This window comes from Dipodomys spectabilis, unplaced genomic scaffold (assembly GCF_019054845.1).
Source record: "Dipodomys spectabilis isolate Male_0828 unplaced genomic scaffold, ASM1905484v1 ptg000175l, whole genome shotgun sequence".
NCBI classification, from domain to species: domain Eukaryota; kingdom Metazoa; phylum Chordata; class Mammalia; order Rodentia; family Heteromyidae; genus Dipodomys; species Dipodomys spectabilis.
In genome coordinates this window covers 21,114,719-21,135,306 of record NW_024870852.1, presented here as the reverse complement: position 1 = coordinate 21,135,306, position 20,588 = coordinate 21,114,719, and the positions used below count along the sequence as shown (strand labels likewise).

Below are 20,588 nucleotides of genomic sequence, written 5' to 3'. Positions count from 1 at the left end.
TCCACTATTCTTCAAGGTCCCTGTCTAATGTATTGATAGATCATGTGTCAGCCAGGGGCAAGAACAGAACCTGTAAGTTGGATCTATGCCACACGAAGCAAACGACAAAACCAAAACAATTTCAGCTGGGCCTGGGATGATTTTCAGGACAGTGCAGGTTTCGAGGATGGACCCATTTGGAGCTTTCCAAGGTCCTCTATGATGGCTATCTTTGTGCTGTATTCTGAACCATCTTTCAGAACCCCTGGTTGTGTGCAGTTCTGGGCCTTCCATAGCAGTGAAGGGACCACGCCTGTGTGTCTTCTCTCTTGCAGACAGATGCGTTCCAGAAGCCTGTGCCGCTGGAGCAGCATCCTGACTATGCTGAATACATTTTCCACCCCATGGATCTTTGCACATTGGAAAAGGTTGGCTTCCATCAAAGAGCCTGGCTGCTGAGCCCAGGGCTCAGAGTCCTCCCTCCCTTCCCATCCCCACTTCAAGTTAGAGTGCTTACCTGCATGGACCTGTGCGGTTTTGAGTTCACCACCTGCCACTTCTTCCACAGACCCCTGTGTGACCCTTGTTTCCCGAATGAGTCATGGAAGCTTCTTAGGGATTTGATGATTGATTGCCGCTCCTCCTCCTCCCCTGAGATCTTTCTTCCCAAGTGCTAATGAGAGCAGCAGGAAGGAAGAAGAGAAAATCAAGTGTCTGGGAAACTTTCAGATTAGCAGTAAAGATGTAGCTTCTTAGAACGGACGTATTGCCTGAGAAGGCTATTTCTGTAATGCCTAAGAATATTTTTCAAAGTTCACATGAAAAATCCATACTGAAAATTAACATGTATGACACCCACAGTCAGGTTCCCAGGGGCGGCTCCCTGTTGAGTTGGGAATGGAAAGCATGCATGCAGTGCTTGCTGAGTGCAGGTGCTCATGCCTGTAATCCTAACCACTCAGGAGGCTGAGATTGGAGGATTGTGGTTTGAGGCCAGCGTGGGCAGGGAGAGTTCATGAGACTCTTATCTCCAGTGAACCATCTCAAAGTTGAAAGTAGAGGAATAGCTCAAACGGTAGAGCACCAGCTTTGAGCAAGAAAGCTAAGGGATAGTGCTCAGACCTTGAGTTAAGCCCTAGTACCAGCATCATGAATGGAATGCAAAGCGTGCGTTCACAAGAACCAAATGGTAAATTCTAATCTGATTGGGGAATTGCACATGGTTGTGTGTAATCAAAAAAGACAGGGATGTAAGCCTAGCTTCAGGTTTCACAGTACTGTGCCTGTTTTCCTCTTGCATAAAGCAGAGCAATAAAGTGGAGACAATATATCAAATACCCCATGGAGTACCGAGAGCTCGGGACCTGGCCATCAATGTTGAAGTGCATTTTTATAGGGCTCCAGCTCTCAGAAACCTTGAGTATCATGGATGAGGCTGGTGGATGACTACTGAGCAGTGGGAGATGGGAGGCCATGGATTCTACCTCAGGGGTGGTTTGTACTGGCAATGACGCTTATGGTTTGTCTTCCCAGAATGCGAAGAAGAAAATGTACGGCTGCACCGAGGCCTTTCTGGCTGACGCCAAGTGGATTTTACACAACTGCATCATTTATAATGGCGGTGAGTGGCTGAGAGGCTCCACAGGCAGGGAGCGTTCTGGGTGTGCCCTTCCGCCTTGAGCATCAAGCCAGAGCCAGCACCCGGGAATAGCCGCATCATCGGCCTTTGAGCGGAGATCTCCAGGGCCTCTAAGCTGTGTGGTACTGCTGCTCTTACTTTGGTATCGATTGCTTGAATGTGTTCGGAGTTAAGTGCTCTTGTCACTAAGTTTCGTTTCTAGCCCTAAAAACATTGAAGGACAAATGTGTATTGACAGCCCCCAAAGACAGCCTAACTTGGTCAGTTTCTACCTGATCCCTAACAGATAACTGGGTTCTAGAAACCAGCTGTTCTGCCTTCTGTGATCTTGGAATCTCCTATACACTGAGTCACAGACATTATATTCTTTCTTGTCCATTGCTTTGCCACACAAATACTACCAGGATTCAACCAGATGTTGTGTGTGCATTTGTCCATCTGTTCCTTTTTCACTGCTGAGTGGTTTTCCTTTTCATCCATGTCCCACAGTGGATGCGTTCACCTAGTTGATGGTAATGAAGAGTTAAAAACCTTGGGCCCACCCGAATTTCAGAAACCGTCTTGTTTGTGCTGAAACTGCTCAACTATAGATTATTGGAACAAAGCTACTCTAAAGTCAGGCCCCACTTTTTACAATAGCTGACCTTGGGTCCCCACAAACTTCAGGAGCAGTGGCAGGTGTTGAGGTCACTTTGGAGAAAAGCTGGGTGGGGGGGTAGGTGGGAACAGTTGGAGACTCCAGACCCCTGCTTTCCTGGGAATGGTGCTGGCTCACTGCACAGGTTGATGCTCAGCTTCATAAAATGGTTTGCCTAACCTGTCCTTGCGAGTGGCTGTACCGTTTCACAGCTTCCTAACTGGGCGAGGATTCTGGATGTTTCACAGTCTTGCTTACACTTGGGGCTTTCTGTCTTTCTGATTTTGGCCATTTTGGAAGGTGCGGTTTACTAGGTGTAATTTGCCTCTTTTTCCCCCTTCAATTATTTTGATACCGGGTATCTATTTGTGTACCTGTAGTAATTTAATTTTTGCGAGAAGTGAAATTCAACCTTTTGCTCATTTCCAAAAACTGAGTATTTATGCTTTTTTACTGTTCAATTGCAAGAGCTCTTTCTTCTCAGGGTCATTCTCTCTTTCCTGAACTTTGAGAATTAGATAGCAATTTCTGGCCAGCATGGAGGAGAATTTTCATTCAAACCATCCTCCTTGGCCTCTCCTGTCTCTCCCCTCCATCCTCCACCCCCCCCCCTTCACCCCCTACCCCTTCACCCCCAGCCTTCCCTGTCTTCCTTCTGGCTGGCCAGATCTTTCAGTGTCCTTCCACCCTGGTTCTAGTGTTCTCTGCCTGGAAGTTCTGTGCCCCCTTGGCCTGGATGGCTTCTCCTTGTCCTTCAGTCCTTGAGAGCCTTGTCTGCCAGCCCAGGTCTGGCCGGGAGATCTCGTGAGGGACCCTCACCCTGCCTCTGCTCAGGCACTTGTCACTCTCAGTGGGTACTGGGCTCTTCCAAGGGCTGGCATCTGTCTTCCCTGCACAGATGGGCTTAGGAAAGGCTTTGTGAATGGCTGAGAGTCTGCTTTAAGCATACACACTGCGTTAACCCTTCTGAGGCCAGAGGGGAAGAGGGAGCCACTGGACATTGAGAATTTGTGTGGACAAGATAAGTCCACAGAGGTCAAGTCCTGCCATCAGGTGTTTTCTGGGAAGCCACAAATTTTAGGCTGTGTATATGTTGGGGCGGTAGGGGGAGAGGATGAAGAGAGGGAGAGAGAGGGTGGATGGCCTTTCCACTGTCTTTGGAGAGTTGGACTCAGAACCCATGCTCACCTGCATGGCCGCATGTTGTCATGGAGACAGCGCTGCTGATGTTGGCTCAGTCCTCAGTGAGTTCTGCCTTCCTGGTGTCGTCACCAGCACCAGGCAGGAATGGCCGAGCTGCTCTGTGACATCCCTTCCTTCTGGGCTTACAGCCGGGCTGTGTTTCTTTCTGTTAAGGAGATCCTGTAGATTATCATGGCATTTCTCCAGTACAAGTCTGAGCCGGGTGCCGGTGGCTCAAGCCTGTAATCCTAGCTATGCAGGAGGCTGAGATACGAGGATCACAATTCAAAGCCAGTCTGGGCAGGAAAGTCTGTGAGATTCTTATCTTCAATTAAAAAAAAAAAAGCCAGAAGTAGTGTTGTGGCTCAAGTGGTAGAGAGTTCACCTTAGCAAAAGGAGCTCAGGAACAGTGTCCCAGACCCTGAGCTCAAGCCCCAGGACTGGCAAAAAGAAAATCCCTGGTCTGCAGGAGGACCTGTCTGCATCAGAGCTTCATCAGTTTTGATGGGTGAAATCAATCACTTGAACCCATGTGAGAAGCTAGACTAAACTTCTAGATTTTAGCCTTTTAAACTGACTCCTGGGGAAAACAAGTTATAAAGGGCATTAGTGGATGTATAGACCCAAGTTAAGAGTGTCATCTGTCTCTATTAGATTATCCTGTTTTCTTTTTTTTGTTCCGATAAATATTATTAGTTCTGTTTTCTCATTCTCTTAGGAAATCACAAGTTGACGCAAATAGCGAAAGTCGTCATCAAAATCTGTGAGCACGAGGTACGTATGAGGTTCCTGCTGTCCTGGGGCACAGGGAGGGTTGGGCCATCTCCTGATCTGCTGAGGCATAAACAGCGCCCCGTGTGGCAGCAGCGCAGACAGCAGGCTGGGCACCCTATGGTGAAGCCTTTTGTTGGTTGACCAGATAGTGGACATTTCTGCCATTGGCCCTGTGCTTGGTGGCCTGGAGACAGGGGCCCTTGGGTCCCCTTCCAGAGGCAGTTGGGTGGTCATGAGTGGGGAATGGAGAAGTGCTGGCTCAGAAGGGACTGCCACTGTTTCACAGCTTCCTCACAGCTTCACACACAGATCAAGTTGCCTGCAGGCCCACAGCCCTGGGCATGGCTCTTCCTCCAGGAGGCGTCCTGTCTTAAGCAGGGAAAGGACACTCGTATGGGGTTGAATTTTGAGTGTCACTAGTGGAAATGATGCGGGACAGTGGGTTATGCAGTAATGACTCTGTACTCTGGAACTCTGTCCTCAGGGAGGTGGGCATGGGCCAGCTTGGTGGCTGGAAGGAAGTTGCCAAGTGTTAGGTTTCCTTGGTCATGTCTCAGTGTAGCCCTACGGGTATTTGGGGAAGAAATGTTCACTGTTGTGTGGACTGCGAGGTTGTGGGCCTGGTGGCTCAGCTGTCACTTTGGTCTGGAAGGCCATGGTGGCATAGATCAGGTGATACACAGGTTGCCGTGGTGGCTGCTTCTCCACTGTATTCTTGCTGGGTTTCAGTTCATCTTACCCTTCAAAACCAACAAACAAGCCCAGCGTGGTGGTCCACACCTGACATCCCAGCAGGCTGGAGTGTCACAAGTTCTCGGCTAACCTGAGCAACATAGAAAGAACCAGTCTCTTTAAAAATAGAGCAAAAGAAAACCAAATCAAAGCCTGAATGCTTGAAAACATTATCAAACATTTATTCAGGGAAGCCAGATGTGAGGCCTTCCCAGCAATACCATCTAATACCCTTTTGCTTTCCAGATGAATGAAATCGAAGTATGTCCAGAATGTTACCTAGCAGCTTGCCAGAAACGAGACAACTGGTTTTGTGAGCCTTGTGTGAGTGGATTCCCCTTTCCTTGTTTCATTTATAAGCCCTCTGTGCCTTGTGTGGTCCCCAAGACAGCCCTCTCCAGGGCCTGGGAGGTGAGAATGTGGATGAATCCTACAGATGAAGACAGGTGGCTAGGTAGAGTCCTGGCAGGACAGACTTCATGATCTGAAGGTTGTGGTACCCGGGCTGGCTGCAGGTGGGCGTCAGAGTACCCCCTAGGAGAGACACGAGGCTGAAGAACATGACCAGAGCCCCGTGAGTGTCACTTGCCAGTCATGGTGGGACGTGTGTGTGTGTGTGTGTGTGTGTGTGTGTGTGCGCGTGCGCGTGCCTGTGCCTGTGCCTGTGCCTGTGCCTGTGCCTGTGCCTGTGTCTGTCTGTTTCTGTATGTGGGCTTGGAAATGCTTTCCTAGTGGAATGTTTCAGTCACTCCATTGTGGTTCTCAGGGTAGAATGTCCTCATTGGGCATTGATTTCAGGGCTTGTTGTTTTATGGACAGAGGTACACTGTGTGTGTGTGTGTACACGTGCACTCACATGTGTGTGCATGCACACATGTGCATAAGGTGGTGAGGATGCAGGTTTGGAGACAGCAAGACTGGGAGAGTAAGGCGAGAAGCACAACATCCTGTAGGCCTCTCTGCCTTTGGGGGAGAAGCGTCTGAGGAGCTGAGCCCAGGTGGAGGCCCGGAGTGAGCCCACGGAGTTGCGGTTACCCCTTCTATGCTTGTTCCAGTGCATTTGCTCCAAACACTCCAGAGAGTGTTGCATAGAAAGGCACATTCTTGTGCTCATGGTTAACCCTGATAACAGCAGAGCCAGGACTCAACCTGGTTTTGCACTGGCTTGCTCAGCTAGCTTTGCTTCCATGGTGTTCTTCCAGTTGAGCCATGCTTCCAGCCCAGCTTTTTTGCTGGTTATTTTGGAGTTGAAGTCATACCAACTTTACTGCATGGGCTGGTTTTTGAACCTCAGTCCTCAGATCTTGGCCTTCTAAGTAGCTAGGATTACAGGTCTGAGCTACCTTGCTCAATGTAGTTTTGTGAATTTTTCTGTGTATTCTTCTCAATCTTCTCTTTGAAGCCCCTCCCCAGCTGCCACCTCCTAGGAGGTAGCCCTCGGGCTAGCCCTGCTTAGGGACCCATGTCTGGGGTACTAAAGGCTTGTACCACTTCCCACTTGCCTGCAACAACCTCTCATAGCAAACTGCAGTGTGGATCTTGGCACCAAATATATAAAACTCACCATCTTGTTTTTCTTCTTCTAGAGTAATCCACACCCATTGGTGTGGGCAAAGCTGAAGGGGTTTCCATTCTGGCCCGCAAAAGCTCTGCGAGATAAAGATGGACAGGTGGATGCTCGGTTCTTTGGACAGCATGACAGGTGAGCGTTACATCAGGCTTTGAACTTTCTCATACCTTCGGTTGAATCATTGAGTGAGAAGTGTAGCTATTAGACTCATCTTTTTGTGTGTGTGCGCGTCCATGCACCTGCACACTTGATGGTGTTAGGATTTGAACTCAGGGCTTCTTTGCTCATGCCTCTCTAGTCTGGCAATTTGCCAACGAGAGTCTGTTTATTTTATTGATTGATTGATTTTTTTTTGTCGGTTGTGGGGCTAACTCTGGGCCTGGGCACTGTCCCTCAGCTCTTCAGCTCAAGGTGAGCACTCTACCACTTGAGCCACAGCGCCATTTCTGGTTTTCTGAGCGGTTTATTATAGATAAGAGTCTCAGGGACTTCCCTGCCCAGGCTGGCTTTGAACCGTGATCCTCAGATCTCAGCCTCCTGAGTAGCTAGGATTACAGGCGTGAGCCACGGGCACCCAGTAAGAGTCTGTTTAATTGAAAATGGAGGCTGGCTTTGAACTAACATCCTCAGATCTCAGCCTCCTGAGTGGCTAGGATGACAAGCATGAGCCACTGACACCAGGCTTATTGTTACCATTTCCCCCAAGCCAATTCTTATATTGGTAGCTGATGTGATTATTGTTTTGTTTACTGTTGTGATATACCAACCGTGAGTTGTATAGTTGTAAAATATTTTCCTGTGCTGTGTTAAGTCCAATGTGCAGGCTTTAATTTCTTCAGGTATGTTAGAAAATAATCTTTCTGTAATGGCTGTGTTGATGGAAGCCAGCATGGGAATGAGTTCTGTGGCTATTTTAAGTGCTGCTAGGCAAATATACACATACATATACATATATATATATGTATATATATATATATATATATTTTTTTTTTTCTTTTCCTGGAGTAAATTAAACCTGAGCAAATTGCCTTTCAAAATAATGCTTTCAGGGATCGGAAGTATTTTCCCAGCCTGCCAATAAATGAATCTCTTGCCATTATGCAAAACAGTTCCCTCCTGTTCCCTTTTCTCTGTAGCAAAAATGGGAAATTATAAGGAGATCCTGTTTTGACAGGCATAAGCCCCCCCCTCCCGCCTTCTGCCCTCCCCTCTCCTCCAGCTAACAGCAGCGAACAGAGCCCCTGTGTGCCTACAGACTGATGCAGCTCCCCTGCTTCCCTCTAAGCAAGTTCTGTTTAATTAGATGAGGCACGGACTGCCTCTCCCCCCTCCCCTCCAAGCAGTTAGAGTACAAAAGTGCCAAAGGGGACTATTTAAATACATAAGAAAGTAAAATTATATACTCACCCAGAATAAACAGGAAATACGGTTTACATTTTAAAAGTAAAACATCTGAAATAGCACTTGGTTAGATTTTGCTTGAGATTTTCCAGACCAAAGAAGAAAATTCTAAGCCCAGGGCTGGCAGCTCAACGCCTGTGAACTCAGGAGGCTGAGGTTGAGATCTGAGGATTGAGGTTCAAAACCAGACCGAGCAGGAAAGTCCATGAAGACTCTTAGCTCTAAGCAGTTTTTTCTTTTAGAGCAGAAATTGGAGGTATGGTTCAAGTGGCAGAGTGCCAACTTTGAGTGAGAAAGCTAAGGGTCCTGAGTTCAAGCCGTAGTACTAGCACAAATAAACTTCTCACTTGGTTCCTGCTCAGCCTGAGGCCTTACCAGGGCTGTGATTGGTGAGAAGGCTGCACATGGATCTGTCCCCTCAGGATGTGTAGCTGGGCTGGCTGGACACAGAGTGGGTAGAGTGAGGTGAGGCACGCTGGGAGCCCTGCACCTGGGCTCTCCTGCTGTGATGGGAGAAGAGGGGACTAAAGGATGTATAGCTCTTTCTTGTTGTTGTTGTGTGTGTACGTGTACGTGTGTGTATGTGTGGGGGGAGACCTGGTACTAGAGCTTCAACTCCAGTCAGGTCCAAGGCTGTCCCTGAACTTTTTCATTCAATGTTGGTGCTCTACCACTTGAGCCACACCTCCACTTCTGGCTTCTTGGTGGATAATTGGAGATAAGTCTCACAGACTTTCCTGCCCTGGGGCTAGCTTCACACTGCAATCCTCAGATCTAAGCCTCTTAAGTAGCTAAGATTATGGGCATGAGCCACCAGTGCCCAGTGGTGATGATTCAGGTCCTGATCCTGGGGCCTGAACACTCGGCCTGGTTGCTATCCCTGAGCTTCTTTTGCTCAAGGCTAGTGCTCTACCACTTGAGCCACAGCACCACTTCCGGCTTTTTTCTCCCTGTTTGTATGGTACTGAGGAATTGAACCCAGGACTTCATGCATGCTAGGCAAACACAATACCACTAAGCCACATTCCCAGTCCCACAGATTCTTATTCTTTAGGGTAGTACTGTGTGGATTCCTGCCACTAGCTACTAAGGAGCCTGAGATCTGAGGATTGCAGTTCAAACCTAGCCAGGGCAGGAAAGGTCCGGAGACTTTTGTCTCCAATCAACCAGCAGAAAGTTTGGTGGTAGAGCTGTGCTGGAGTACTAGGCTGACCCGTCTCCCTGTGCTGACCACCTGCAGGCTTCTCCTTCTTTCCTGCTCTCAGATGGTACAAAGGCTGGGACACAAGCCATGCTGAAACTGTTTTCAGAGGTCATCCCCAAACACAACTGTAGCTCAGTGTGGAGAGACCTGCCTGTAATCCAAGAAAGGATTAGGAGTGCCAGGCCGTCTGGAGCAAAGGGAGCTTGAGATTCTGTTTCATGATCAAAATGAAGACACCGCAGTAGAGATATAGCTGAAGTGGAATAGAGTTTGCTTAGCTTGAGGAACCCTGACTGAGTTCAACCCCAGCACTAAAAAACACAAATTAGAACCAAGCCAAACACTTGGCAGTTTAGTCCTTGGTTGTGGCCAGGAGCGAGAGGAAGCCAGACTTTTCCTCTTCCTTTGTGAGTTCCTCTTAGGATCTGTAGAGTTGTCTGTTTTCTTAAGTGTGTGCCCTGTTAGGTTCATTCGGGGTGAAGGGTCCATTGCAAAGGCTGGTTAGAGTAGGCCACAGTGATGCAGTATCCGCACCTGCAGGACAGATGTGTCTATGATTGGCGGCTGGGTGAGGAGGCGGAGTCTGTGAGTGAGCCAGTGTGGCTCTGGAGCGGTCTGCTGGTGCGCATGACAAGCTGACCTCGCGTCAGACAGCCTCTCCCCTAAACCCGAGGAGCCAGCGCCTGGGTCACGGCCCTGCCCCTTTCTGAGGGGTGGAGCTTACGTTAGCTGACCAGGTCAAGGCAGAAATCCACAGGCAGTTGTCAGGCCGGTCACCCCTAGAGTGTGCCTGAGCAGGCATGTTCTGAATGGTCTTTTGTTGTCTTTTAAAAGAAATAGCTTGCTTTTTTTTTTTCTTTTCTGTTTTATTTGGACACCTAGCACACAGTTACGTAAAAATACAGTTCCTGTAGAATAGTCATTATATGCTTGGAGAACTTGATGAACAAATCTGACATTGCTTCCAGCGTGCACTGTGTAGAGACTGCCTTTATTTTCCTGGTACAAAAATTTTAATATTCCTATTCATGTAAGCGTGGTATTTTCTTTAGGGTGGGAGACAGATAAATGATGGGAAAAAGAGATTGCTTTGTAAGTTTGGTGCGAGTCCTGAGGCTTCCACTCAAGGCCTGGGTTGTGCAAGACTAGTGCTCTACCACTTGAGACACACTCCCACTCCTGGCCTTGCTGGTGGTTAAGTGCAGATAAGAGTCTCATAGACTTTCCTGCCTGGGCTGGCTTTGAACCATGATTCTGAGATCTCAGCCTTCTGAGTAGCTAGGATGACAGGTGTGAGCCTCCCGCTCCCAGCTAAGGGCTTTTTCTCTTGATATTCAAAGAAAACTGAAGTCTGGAGAGGGTAATGCCTTGCCCAGGGTCACTTATCTGGCCGTGGTGCAGCAATCGGCAGGTTGGAACTGCAGTGGGCTGCTTCTTCTGGGTGTATTATACAGTAAGGCAAATCCGATTTCCCATTAAGTATTTCCTGAGCTTGCTCTTCCTGTCAAGGCTCCACTCAAGATACTTCAGAACCTGGGAGGAAGCAAGTACGCTTTGAAGCCAATAGAGCCTGGGCGAACCTGGGTAACAGGACTGACTGGCCTCTGGCTGGGAAGCTGGTGTCTGGACTGGCCACAGGCCCGTGTCCTTTTGTTTTGTTTTGTTTTCTCCACTCGCTGGAGGCATCACTGCCTGGCACAGCCCCGCGGTCACTGGCTGCCTCTCTGAGTCATTTGACTCTGGCTCAGCCTCCTTTCTCACCTAGAGGAGTAGGGGTGGCTGGATGTCCAGGTCTCCAGGTCTTGGCAGATAGGTGGCTCTGGGGTACATGAGAGATCGCTGATTTTGGGGACTCTTGAGAACGGCTAGATGTTTCTGTGGTGTTCAGGTACAGTTGGCCATTCTCCACGCTGACTTCCGCCCTGGGGTCAGGTCTCATTTCTTATGGAAATCAGGAATTCAGTGGCAGCCATTGAAGAGGGAAGAAGCCTGCTGTCTGTTTCTCTTGAGAATGTGGGCAGCCGGGAGAATGTGGGCAGCCGGGCAGGGTTGGGTCCAGATCCCCACCTGACCACCCTGGATAGCAGCTGACACGCCTCCAGTTCCCTTTGATCTCTACCCTGTGTGTTCCCCCCCCCCCCCCATTTTTCACTCCCCACTGGCTTCCATTGTGCCCCCTCAAACCCAAAGGCCCCTGGGAAAACCACGTTCCCAGCAGATTCTAGCTGCAAACCAGGGTCAGGCTGGTGAACCGGAAGTGTTCGCACCGTTAGGTGTTGATGTCTCCTATTGGCTCTGCCTCTGTGGTCCCCGCCCCTCCCATAGTCACGCTGGCTTCTGATTCTCGAAAAGCAGCTCCTGGCTTTCTGTTCTCTAGTTTGTGCCAAATGCAACGGGAAGAGGGTGCTGACGGGGGAAGAGCGAATTTGGTGGGTCCGATGCTCCCCAAAACTAAAGACTTTTCATGAATGATCCCACATTCAAAGAGCTGGCATTGTGTGGGTTCAAGCAGTAGAGCACCTAGCGCTGAGTTCAAGCCAAAACAAAAGAAACCCTGTTGGGTGTGGTGGTGCATGCCTGTCATCCCAGCACTCTGCTGAGCAGGAGGGTGGAGAGTGAGGTCACAAAACAAATCAGACCAAAGCACAACACAAAACAAACTCTCCTATTAGAAGTAGAGCTGTGCAGTTTCCTTTTGGTCCTGTTTCAGTGAGCAGAGAACTCTGTCAGTGTGTCCTTTCATGAGTTCTGGGGGTAGTTCTGTCCTTGGGGTATAGTGGAGGGTACAGATCAGGAACTCTTATTCTCTTCTGGCTGGCAGTCAAAGGGATTTTTGTGTTCTCCCTGGATTAACATAACCAGGCCTGTGGCGCCTTTCACATCTTCTCGGGGTTCTGACGCTCTTGTTATTTCCTTATGGCAGAACACATTTGTTAAGTGGGTTATATATAATTAATCATCCAAACCAAGGCATTTATTTAAAAAGAATCTGTGTTGAAGAATCTCAGCAGACATGCTAGGCTAATTTGGGTTGCATTAAGGGGGGGTGGGAATGAAGCTGGGCACCAGTGGCTCATACCTGTATTCCCATCTACTCAAGAGACTGAGATCTGAGGATCATGGTTCAAAGCCAGCCTCAGCAGGAAAGTCCATGTAGAAGTCCAGGTAGAAGTGGAACGATTGGTCAACTGGTAGAACACCCGTCTTGAGTGGAAAAGCTAAGGGAGAATGAGAGGTCCTGAGCTCAAGCCCCAGAGTGTACACACACACACACACACACACACACACACACACACACACACACACCCTTAGAAACACACACACACACACACACACACACACACACACACACACACACACCCTTAGAAACAAAACTTGACGTGACTCTTTTGCTCCTCTAGGGCCTGGGTTCCAATAAATAATTGCTACCTCATGTCTAAAGAAATTCCTTTTTCTGTGAAGAAGACTAAAAGTATCTTCAACAGCGCCATGCAGGAGATGGAAGTTTACGTGGACAATATCCGCCGGAAGTTTGGCGTCTTTAATTACTCTCCGTTCAGGACACCCTACACGCCCAACAGCCAGTACCAAATGCTGCTGGACCCCAGCAACCCCAGCGCCGGCACAGCCAAGCTTGACAAGCAGGAGAAGGTCAAGCTCAACTTCGACATGACAGCCTCGCCCAAGATCCTGATGGGCAAGGCCATGCTGAGCGGGGCCCCCGGCCGCCGCATCTCCCTGTCGGACATGCCCAGGTCCCCCATGAGCACCAACTCCTCTGTGCACACGGGCTCCGACGTGGAGCCGGACGCTGAGAAGAAGGCCACGTCCAGCCATTTCAGTGCCAGCGAGGAGTCCATGGACTTCCTAGACAAGAGTACAGGTCAGGCCCAGGCGGGGCGGGGCGGAAGCTATGATAGACCCACCTGGCTGCCCTTGGTGCCACACCTGTGGGGTCTGAGCTGGTGGGTGTTTACAGATGTGCTGAGTTAGAGCTGGAGGTCCCCAGATGTTCATCTCGAGTTCCAGTCTTTCCCACTCACTCTCCATGTGTCTTTGGGCAGGAGCCTGGCATCTTTCTGGAGCGAGGTGATGGTTACAGGCTCTGAAGGTGTTTTTTGTTGTTGTTTGCTTTTGTTTTCATTTGGTTTTGTTTTGAGGCAAGGTCTTCCTAGGTGGCCAATGCTGGCCTTGAACTTGCATGCGGAAGCATTTCATTAATTTTTTTATTAGATTTATTTTCATTTAATTTTGTTCTCATGCCAGAACTGAAGCTTTGAACTCAGGACCTTGAGCTCTCCCTTGGCTTTTTTTTTTTTCCTTTCAAGGTTGCGTTCTACCACTTATGCCACACTTCCCCCTCGTGCTTTTTGCTGGTTCATTGGAGATAAAGCGTCTTCGATTTGTTGGTCCAGGCTGGCTTCAAATCAGGATCCTCAGATCTGAGCCTCTTGAGTAGCTAGGATTATGGATGGGAGGTACACTAGAGACCCAGCTGAGAATTGTTTTATTCTTAACAAATTGCTCTGTTTAAGCACTGTGGGCCTTCCGGGTCTTTCTTACAGTGATCCACAACAGCTGCCTGGGTTCCACTACAGCTTAGCTGGTAGACACTGAAATTTGCAGATTCACGGGTGTTCCACGTTTGGTGACCCATTATTCTTTTGGATTCTCTCCCCCGCCCCCCAACTCCAAGGTGCTGCCCACTTTTGTTAGCTTGTAGGCCTGTGGTGGCCAGCCTCTATTAGAGCCCCGTGTCCGGAGGAGCTGAGTGAATCTCAAGGCCTCTGTGTGAGGGAGGAGCCCAAGCCCAGCCCCATCCTGGATCCTGGCCCTCTTCTTTCCCCTGCATCCTGCTGCCCTCTAGTGGTTGCAGTGGTGCTTAGCACTTAATAGGAGAAACAGGGATGTGCTTAAATCCCACGATCCACCAAGACCCGGGAGTCAAGGAGGTGAGATCATCATGTCTCAGATCAGGAGGACCCCAGATGTATCTTCCCACCATGGAACTTTTAAGGGCAGCAACATGAACTACACACAGAAATCAGTCATTCTTTAAAAGCAGGCTTAGAACTTTTCCTTCAGGTGATCACGCAGCTCAGGCTCACATCTGTCCTCTGAAGAATGGCATTTAGCTTCTGAGAAGTTCCTTGCTCTCAGCATGTGCTCCAGCAGCCCTACCGCAATCTTCCATGGCCAAAGTGGATTATGTTCTGCTTTCCCCTAAGTGGAGCTCCGGGCTGGAATGGATACCTTGCCCACCGGTACTGGTTTTCAAGATACCCAAAGAGTCATTAGAACTTCCCTGGGCCTGGTCTTTGGCCCCCTCTGAGCGAATGGCCCTTTGGCCTCAGAGCTCCACGGTAGAGTATCTGTGAGATAGCGAGGGAAGACTTTCTTCTTCTTCTTCTTCTTCTTCTTCTTCTTCTTCTTCTTCTTCTTCTTCTTCTTCTTCTTCTTCTTCTTCTTCTTCTTCTTCCTCCTCTTCCTCCTCTTCCTCCTCTTCCTCCTCTTCCTCCTCTTCCTCCTCTTCCTCTTCCTCTTCCTCCTCCTCCTCTTCTTCTTCTTCTTCTTCTTCGTTTGGTGTTGGGAAAGCTGCAGGGAGGCACTTGTCACACTGCACGGCTGCTGCCTGAGTTGGGGCGTTCCTTGAGCTTTTCTTGTGGTGAGCTCTTGCTAAGTGGGAAAGTGGGTTCAGTATTGCTAGGTAGTACTGGTTTTTCAAGGAACCCTCAGATACCCCACCTTAGACATAGTGACTCTTGAGAACTATGAATAACAACTCTTTTCTTTCCTTTTCCTTTTTTTTTGTCAGTCATGGGGCTCGAACTCTGGGCCTGGGCACTGTCCCTGAGCTCTTCAGCTCAAGGCTAGTGCTCTACCACTTTGAGCCACAGGGCTATTTCTGGTTTTCTGGTGGTTAAGTGGAGATAAGAGTCTCACAGATTTTCCTGTGAGCTGGCTTTGGACCATGATCCTCAGATCTCAGCCTCCTGAGTAGCTAGGATTACAGGTGTGAGTTACCGGCGCCCGGCCCTTTTCCTTTTCTGTTCCATGCTGGTTGAGGGGCTTGACCTCAGGGCTTGGGTTCTGTCCTGAGCTCTTTCACACAAGGCTAGCACTCAACCGTTTTGAGGCACAGCTCCACTGGCGGCTTTTTTTGAGTAGTTTATGGAGATAAGAGTCTCATGGAGTTTCCCAGCTGCTTTTTTTGTTTTTCAATTTTGAGCTTAAGCTTCTTTCTTTAATTTGAGACTGGGTCTCACTGTGTTGCCCAGGCCTAGCCTTGAACCACTTGAGTTCAAGGGATCCACCTGCCTCAGCCTCTCGAAGGGCTGGGATTGTGTCTGGCGGCGCATGCCTGTTTTCTGAGTAGGTTTCCATGTTAAAACCCTGCAAGTCAGCATTTCTAGCAGTGTCTTTAGTCTATCCTCAGCTATCTGCAACGTGGTAGTGTGCAACATGGTCCAGCTACACCTCACACAATCTGCCAGCCCTTCAAATGCAGGGTTAGCATTGTTTTGTTTTGGTGTTAGTATTGGGGCTCGAACTCAGGGCTAGCTGTTTTGCTCAAGGCTAGTACTCTACCACTTGAGCCACAGCACCATTTCTGAATTTTTAGTGGTTCATTGGAGATGAGTCTCACAGGCCTTCCTGCCCAGGCTAGCTCTGAACTGTGGTCCTCAGATCTCAACTTCCTGAGTAGCTGGGATTACAGGTGTGCATACCAGTTCCTGGTTCCATGCAGGCTGTGTGTGAGGTTATTGTGAATCGTTCCCCCTGTCCGGCCTGCAGAGGCTGTGGGCAGGAGGATTCTGTTCTCCCACGGAACCCGATCTTGCGTGTCTGGTGTTCAGCCCTGCAGTGAGCGCAGGCTGAGATTTTTGTAACTGCAGAAAATAAATGGTGCGATTTAGCTCACACTTCGAATCGTACATCAGAGTGTAAAATCTTGATTAAATTATTTGACTTCAAAGGCAATTAGAGCTTCCTCTGGGTGAGATTTATGGCTTTTTGAAAGGATTGGCATGTGTTTCAAAGTTTAATTGAAACAAGCATTTCCAGTGTTGCTTTTGCAGATGCCTAAAATGGTCTACAGAAGTCACTGTCAAGCTTAGCCCCCAACATGCAGGCTGGGTAGCTCCGCCTTGGGGTCCCCCTGGGCAAGGTGGGATGTAGAACAGCTTCTCTGGCCTTTACCCACTCCACACCAACAGCAGCCCAACATACACACAGCTGTGTCCGGGGACAACATCCCCCTACCTTGCCTGCTTTCCCTGCGGGATCCTGCCGAGAACCACAGTTCATAGCCCACGCTTTTTTTTTTTAATATGGTAATTTTCCTTAAGTAGTTGTCCACAGGAGTTGCCATCAACAGAGCAGTTCATGCATACAGTGCCTCTCGATCACTGTGACCCCTTTGAACCATCTCACCCCTCCCTCCCACTTGAATGTTAGCACTGATGATATAATTCTAATTACTCAGCTCTCATCCTTTAAGATTCTTCAGTCTTCACATCTCATTTTGCATCATTGTTTTCTCCCTTAAAATACGGAATATTCACTGGGTGCCAATGTTCACGCTGGACTCAGGAGGCTGAGATCTGAGGCTCACAGTTCAAAGCCAGCCCAGGCAGGAAAATCTGTGAGACTCTTATCTCCATTTAGCCACAGAAAACTGGAAATAGCCCTGTGGTAGAGCACTAGCCTTGAGCTGAAGAGCTGAGGGACAGTGCCCAGGCCCAGAGTTCAAGCCCCGACTCACACACACACACACACACACACACACACACACACACACACACACACACACAGCATATTCAAGAAGAAATGTTCTAGAAGAAACAATACTTTTTATAGGTTGGGTGTGGCTTCGGATCTTTCAGTAGATGCCCAGTGGGATTCTGGGTGCCCTGGCTGTCCCAAGAGGCTTTGTCTCGCTACATTTCCTGCAGCTGTGCAGAGCCCTCCCTCCCTGCTGGCTTTGCTAGTTTGTTTCAGAGCTTACAAGGAGAAAGGCTCCAGTCTTCTGTCCGCCCACCGAGTTCATCCTGTGGGTATTTTTAGCTCCTGAGACTTGGGAATTATTTAAGACACCCTCGCGGGAGAGGGTTGCTTGGCAGTATGTCTTGCATGATGTCCTGTGTGGGCCTGTTTCATGTGTCACGAGTATTGTGGGTTGTGTGTGTTCAGGGACAGTGGTTGGAATGGTGGTAGGACCGCCCCGGCCCTACAAAAGGACCCACACAGGGCAGGTTCTGTGCCAGGCTCATTTAGGAGTTTTTAAAGTTGTTAGTGATTCTCTCTCTCTGACTCTGTGTCACTCAATGTCTTTGTCTCTGCTCCTTCTGTCTGTTTATCATACTCTGTCTCTCTCATCCTGGGATTTGAACTCAGGACTCGGGCACTGCCCATGAGCCTCTCTGTGCTCAAGGCTAGCATTCTACCACTTTGAGCCACAGCGCCACTCTAGCCTTTTCTGGGTATGTGGTATGAGGAATGGAACCCAGGGCTTCAAGCATGCTAGGAAAGCACTCTACCACTAAGCCACATTCCCAGCTCCATCTCTTTGAGCATTTGGCTTGTTTATTGAAGATCCGAGTCTCACAGACTTTCCTGCCCAGGGTAGCTTCAAACTGTGATCCTCCGGTCTCAGCTTCCTGAGTAGCTAGAATTCTAGGTGTGAGCCCAGCACCTGGCTCGAGTCTTCCTGATGTTAGTTGAGCATGTGCTTGGTACCAGTAGACATGTGCTGACCTGTCCCCCACTCGCTCCGTACCCTCTGGCCTCGGGCGTTCGGGGCCCCAGGACTCTGCATTCCTATGGAATCTTCTCAATGGAGCAGCAGTGGTGGCCCCTGGCTACAGATGACTTTGTCCTGGGGCTTTCCTGAGAACTGAGGGGTATTTACCAGTGTCAACAGTCCCTTTGCAGTGGCAGTCCCTCTCCCCTAGTTGTGGCAACCAAAGTCACCTGTGCGCCTTGCCCATCGGGGCCTGGCAGGGATGGTGCGGGGTAGGGATGGCCTGGCATGTGGGGCAGGGTGGTGCCAGGCTGATGGCCCCTTGCTCCGATGGTGAAACCCATGCTTCCAAGTTAGTGGGGGAGGTAGCCGATCACCTCAGAATCCCTGCGTCCATCCAGCTCAGGCGACCTGGCAGTTCTGTTTTGAGTTAGGCCTTCAGCCCAAGCTAGCTTTATTTAAAAGGGCCCAGCTCCACATCCTTTTCCATGGAAAAGAAAGCTAAGTTTAAGCCCCTGGCATAGGGGACCATTCTGGATGAATGATCAGTGTCTCTCTCTCGCCATCTGCTGGTGAGTCTGGCTTCCTGCAGCCCGTGAGCCTTTGAATTGGAGGCTGGTGGCCAGGGTTCAGGCTGGGCCCTAGCAGATGCCGGCTGTGTGGGAGCAGCCCGTTCTCTTCCCCCACGCAGATGACAGGCCTTTTATGAGCCTGGCTGCTGATCGCCACATCTGGAGTGCGATGTTCCGGTTCAATCACTGTTTATTTTGAGATTTACACCCGAGAATGGGCCAAACCAGCTTCAGGGGCAGCTTAGCTGATTTGTCTTAGAGCTTTGGGTTGAATAGAATAACCAGGGGGCCGACTGCTTGGGGCTTGAGCAGTTTGACGTTGGGAAAGAAACGTTGTTCTGGAATGAAATGGTCAGCCCTTCCTGTCCCACCCGTCCATGAGGCCGTGATGGGCTTGCCTCGTGTACACTTCACATCTGCCCTCCCCTCGGTGCTCGGGGCCACACCTGGCTGGTTTTTTATTGCTTTGTAAAGTTGACTTCTAACAGTCACGCACTTTGTTTTCAGCTTCTCCAACCTCCACGAAGGCCGGCCAAGCGGGGAGCCTGTCTGGGAGCCCGAAACCTTTCTCTCCCCAAGTAGCAGCGTCCATCACGACAAAGGTGGAGAGGCCGTGCACCACGGGGAGCATCCTGAACCTCAACCTGGGTCAGTGTTTCTGTGGTGCCTGGGGCTGTGTCTGCAGGCTGTGACGTCCACACTTTTTTTGTGGTTCTTGAACCTTGAACTCGTTAATCTGCACAGATATCAAACGTGTGTGTGTAAGTGATGGTTCCCGGAGAAGGAGCAGGGCATAGGGATTTCCTGCAGCTCCTTGGCACAAAGTCATTTCACTTGGAATTAGCTTAGGGCAAGGTTGGCAAGAGGGCTGCCCTTGATCCCTGGAACCCTGCTTTCCAATGCATCGCAGATGAGTTTCATAAACTCCTCTCTCTCTCTCTCTCTCTCTGTTGGTCATGGGGCTTGCAGGGCCTGGGCATAGTCCCTGAGCTCTTTTACTCACTACCACTCTACCACTTTGAGCCACAGTACCACTTCAGTTTTCTGATGATTAACTTGATTAACTGGAGATCAGTTTCATGGACTTTCTTGCCTGGGCTGTCTTTGAACCTCGATCCACAGATCTCAGCCTCTTAAGTAGTTAGGATTACAGGCATGAGCCACCGGTACCCCGCCAACTCATATCTTTTTTATGCTCAGTTTACTGGGGTATATGGTTTCACTAATTCACTTCTGGTGTGTGTGTGTGTGTGTGTGTGTGTGTGTGTGTGTGTGTGTGTGTGTGTGTGTGTGTGTGTCTGTCTGTCTGTCTGTCTGTCTGTCTGTCTGTCTGTCTGTCTGTCTCCTGGGGCTTGAACTCAGGGACTAGGCACTGTCCCTTAGCTCTTTCACTTAAGGCTGGTGTTCTACCAGTTGAGCCACAGCTCCACTGGGTAGAGGAGAGGTGGAGGAAGATGGAGGTAGGAGGAGGGAAGGATGGGTGGAAGGGGAAGAGGGATGGGTAGAGCACAGAGGAGGGAGGGGTGGAGTCCAGCTCACAGTGGTTGGCTGGGTCCTGTCCTCCCCCTCCTCCCCCTCCCCAGGCACCCCATGTACTCACGCTTCTGCATGATGCGCTGAGCTCTTGAGCCCTTACGTTGGTGTATGCGTTTGGCAGTGGAGGCTTGGGGAAGCTGAGGGTCCCTGTCCTGGCCCCCACAAAGGTTCTTGGAGTTCCAGGTCTCCTGCATCATGGGCAGTCTGACCAAAGCTTTGGTCAGAGGATCTCTAGGCACTCCTGGAGACTGAGCAGATGCTGTACTGTGCCCCTCCTACGTCCTGGGTTCTTGGCGGCCAGCTGCCTTGTCTCCTCTGCTCTAGTGGTGTGGGGCAGTAGATGAGACAGCAGAAGGGGTGAGAATGAATTCAGGAAATGGAAGCTCAGTGACCCTTGGAAATCTGCCTCTGCTGCTCAACACTTTTGGTGCAAGCTAGAGGGGGAGGGACTCTGGGATGTGCTTCTCACCTGGGAACACATGTCAGCCCCCGGGTTGTATGTGGGACAAATCCTCTGTATAACGCCATCCTCCAGGTGGAATGCCTGTGCATCCCCACACGCACGCGTGTGCACATACACACACAGGCTGGAGGTCCCCCTCACGGCTTCCTTCCTTTT

At 49.8% G+C, this 20,588-nt stretch overlaps 1 protein-coding gene across 11 annotated transcripts in view; it reads left to right on the top strand.

Moving 5' to 3' along the window:
- The window catches only part of Zmynd8 (zinc finger MYND-type containing 8), an 89,608-nt gene that overhangs the window by 47,163 nt on the left and 21,857 nt on the right, over positions 1 to 20,588 (top strand). For all 11 annotated transcript variants that reach the window (XM_042694508.1, XM_042694502.1, XM_042694501.1 and 8 more), the window contains 7 exons: positions 315 to 407; positions 1,513 to 1,600; positions 4,156 to 4,211; positions 5,190 to 5,267; positions 6,530 to 6,645; positions 12,520 to 13,001; positions 18,941 to 19,081. In XM_042694508.1, coding sequence (XP_042550442.1) covers positions 315 to 407; positions 1,513 to 1,600; positions 4,156 to 4,211; positions 5,190 to 5,267; positions 6,530 to 6,645; positions 12,520 to 13,001; positions 18,941 to 19,081 — 1,054 coding nt within the window. The remainder of the gene's footprint in view (positions 1 to 314; positions 408 to 1,512; positions 1,601 to 4,155; positions 4,212 to 5,189; positions 5,268 to 6,529; positions 6,646 to 12,519; positions 13,002 to 18,940; positions 19,082 to 20,588) is intronic.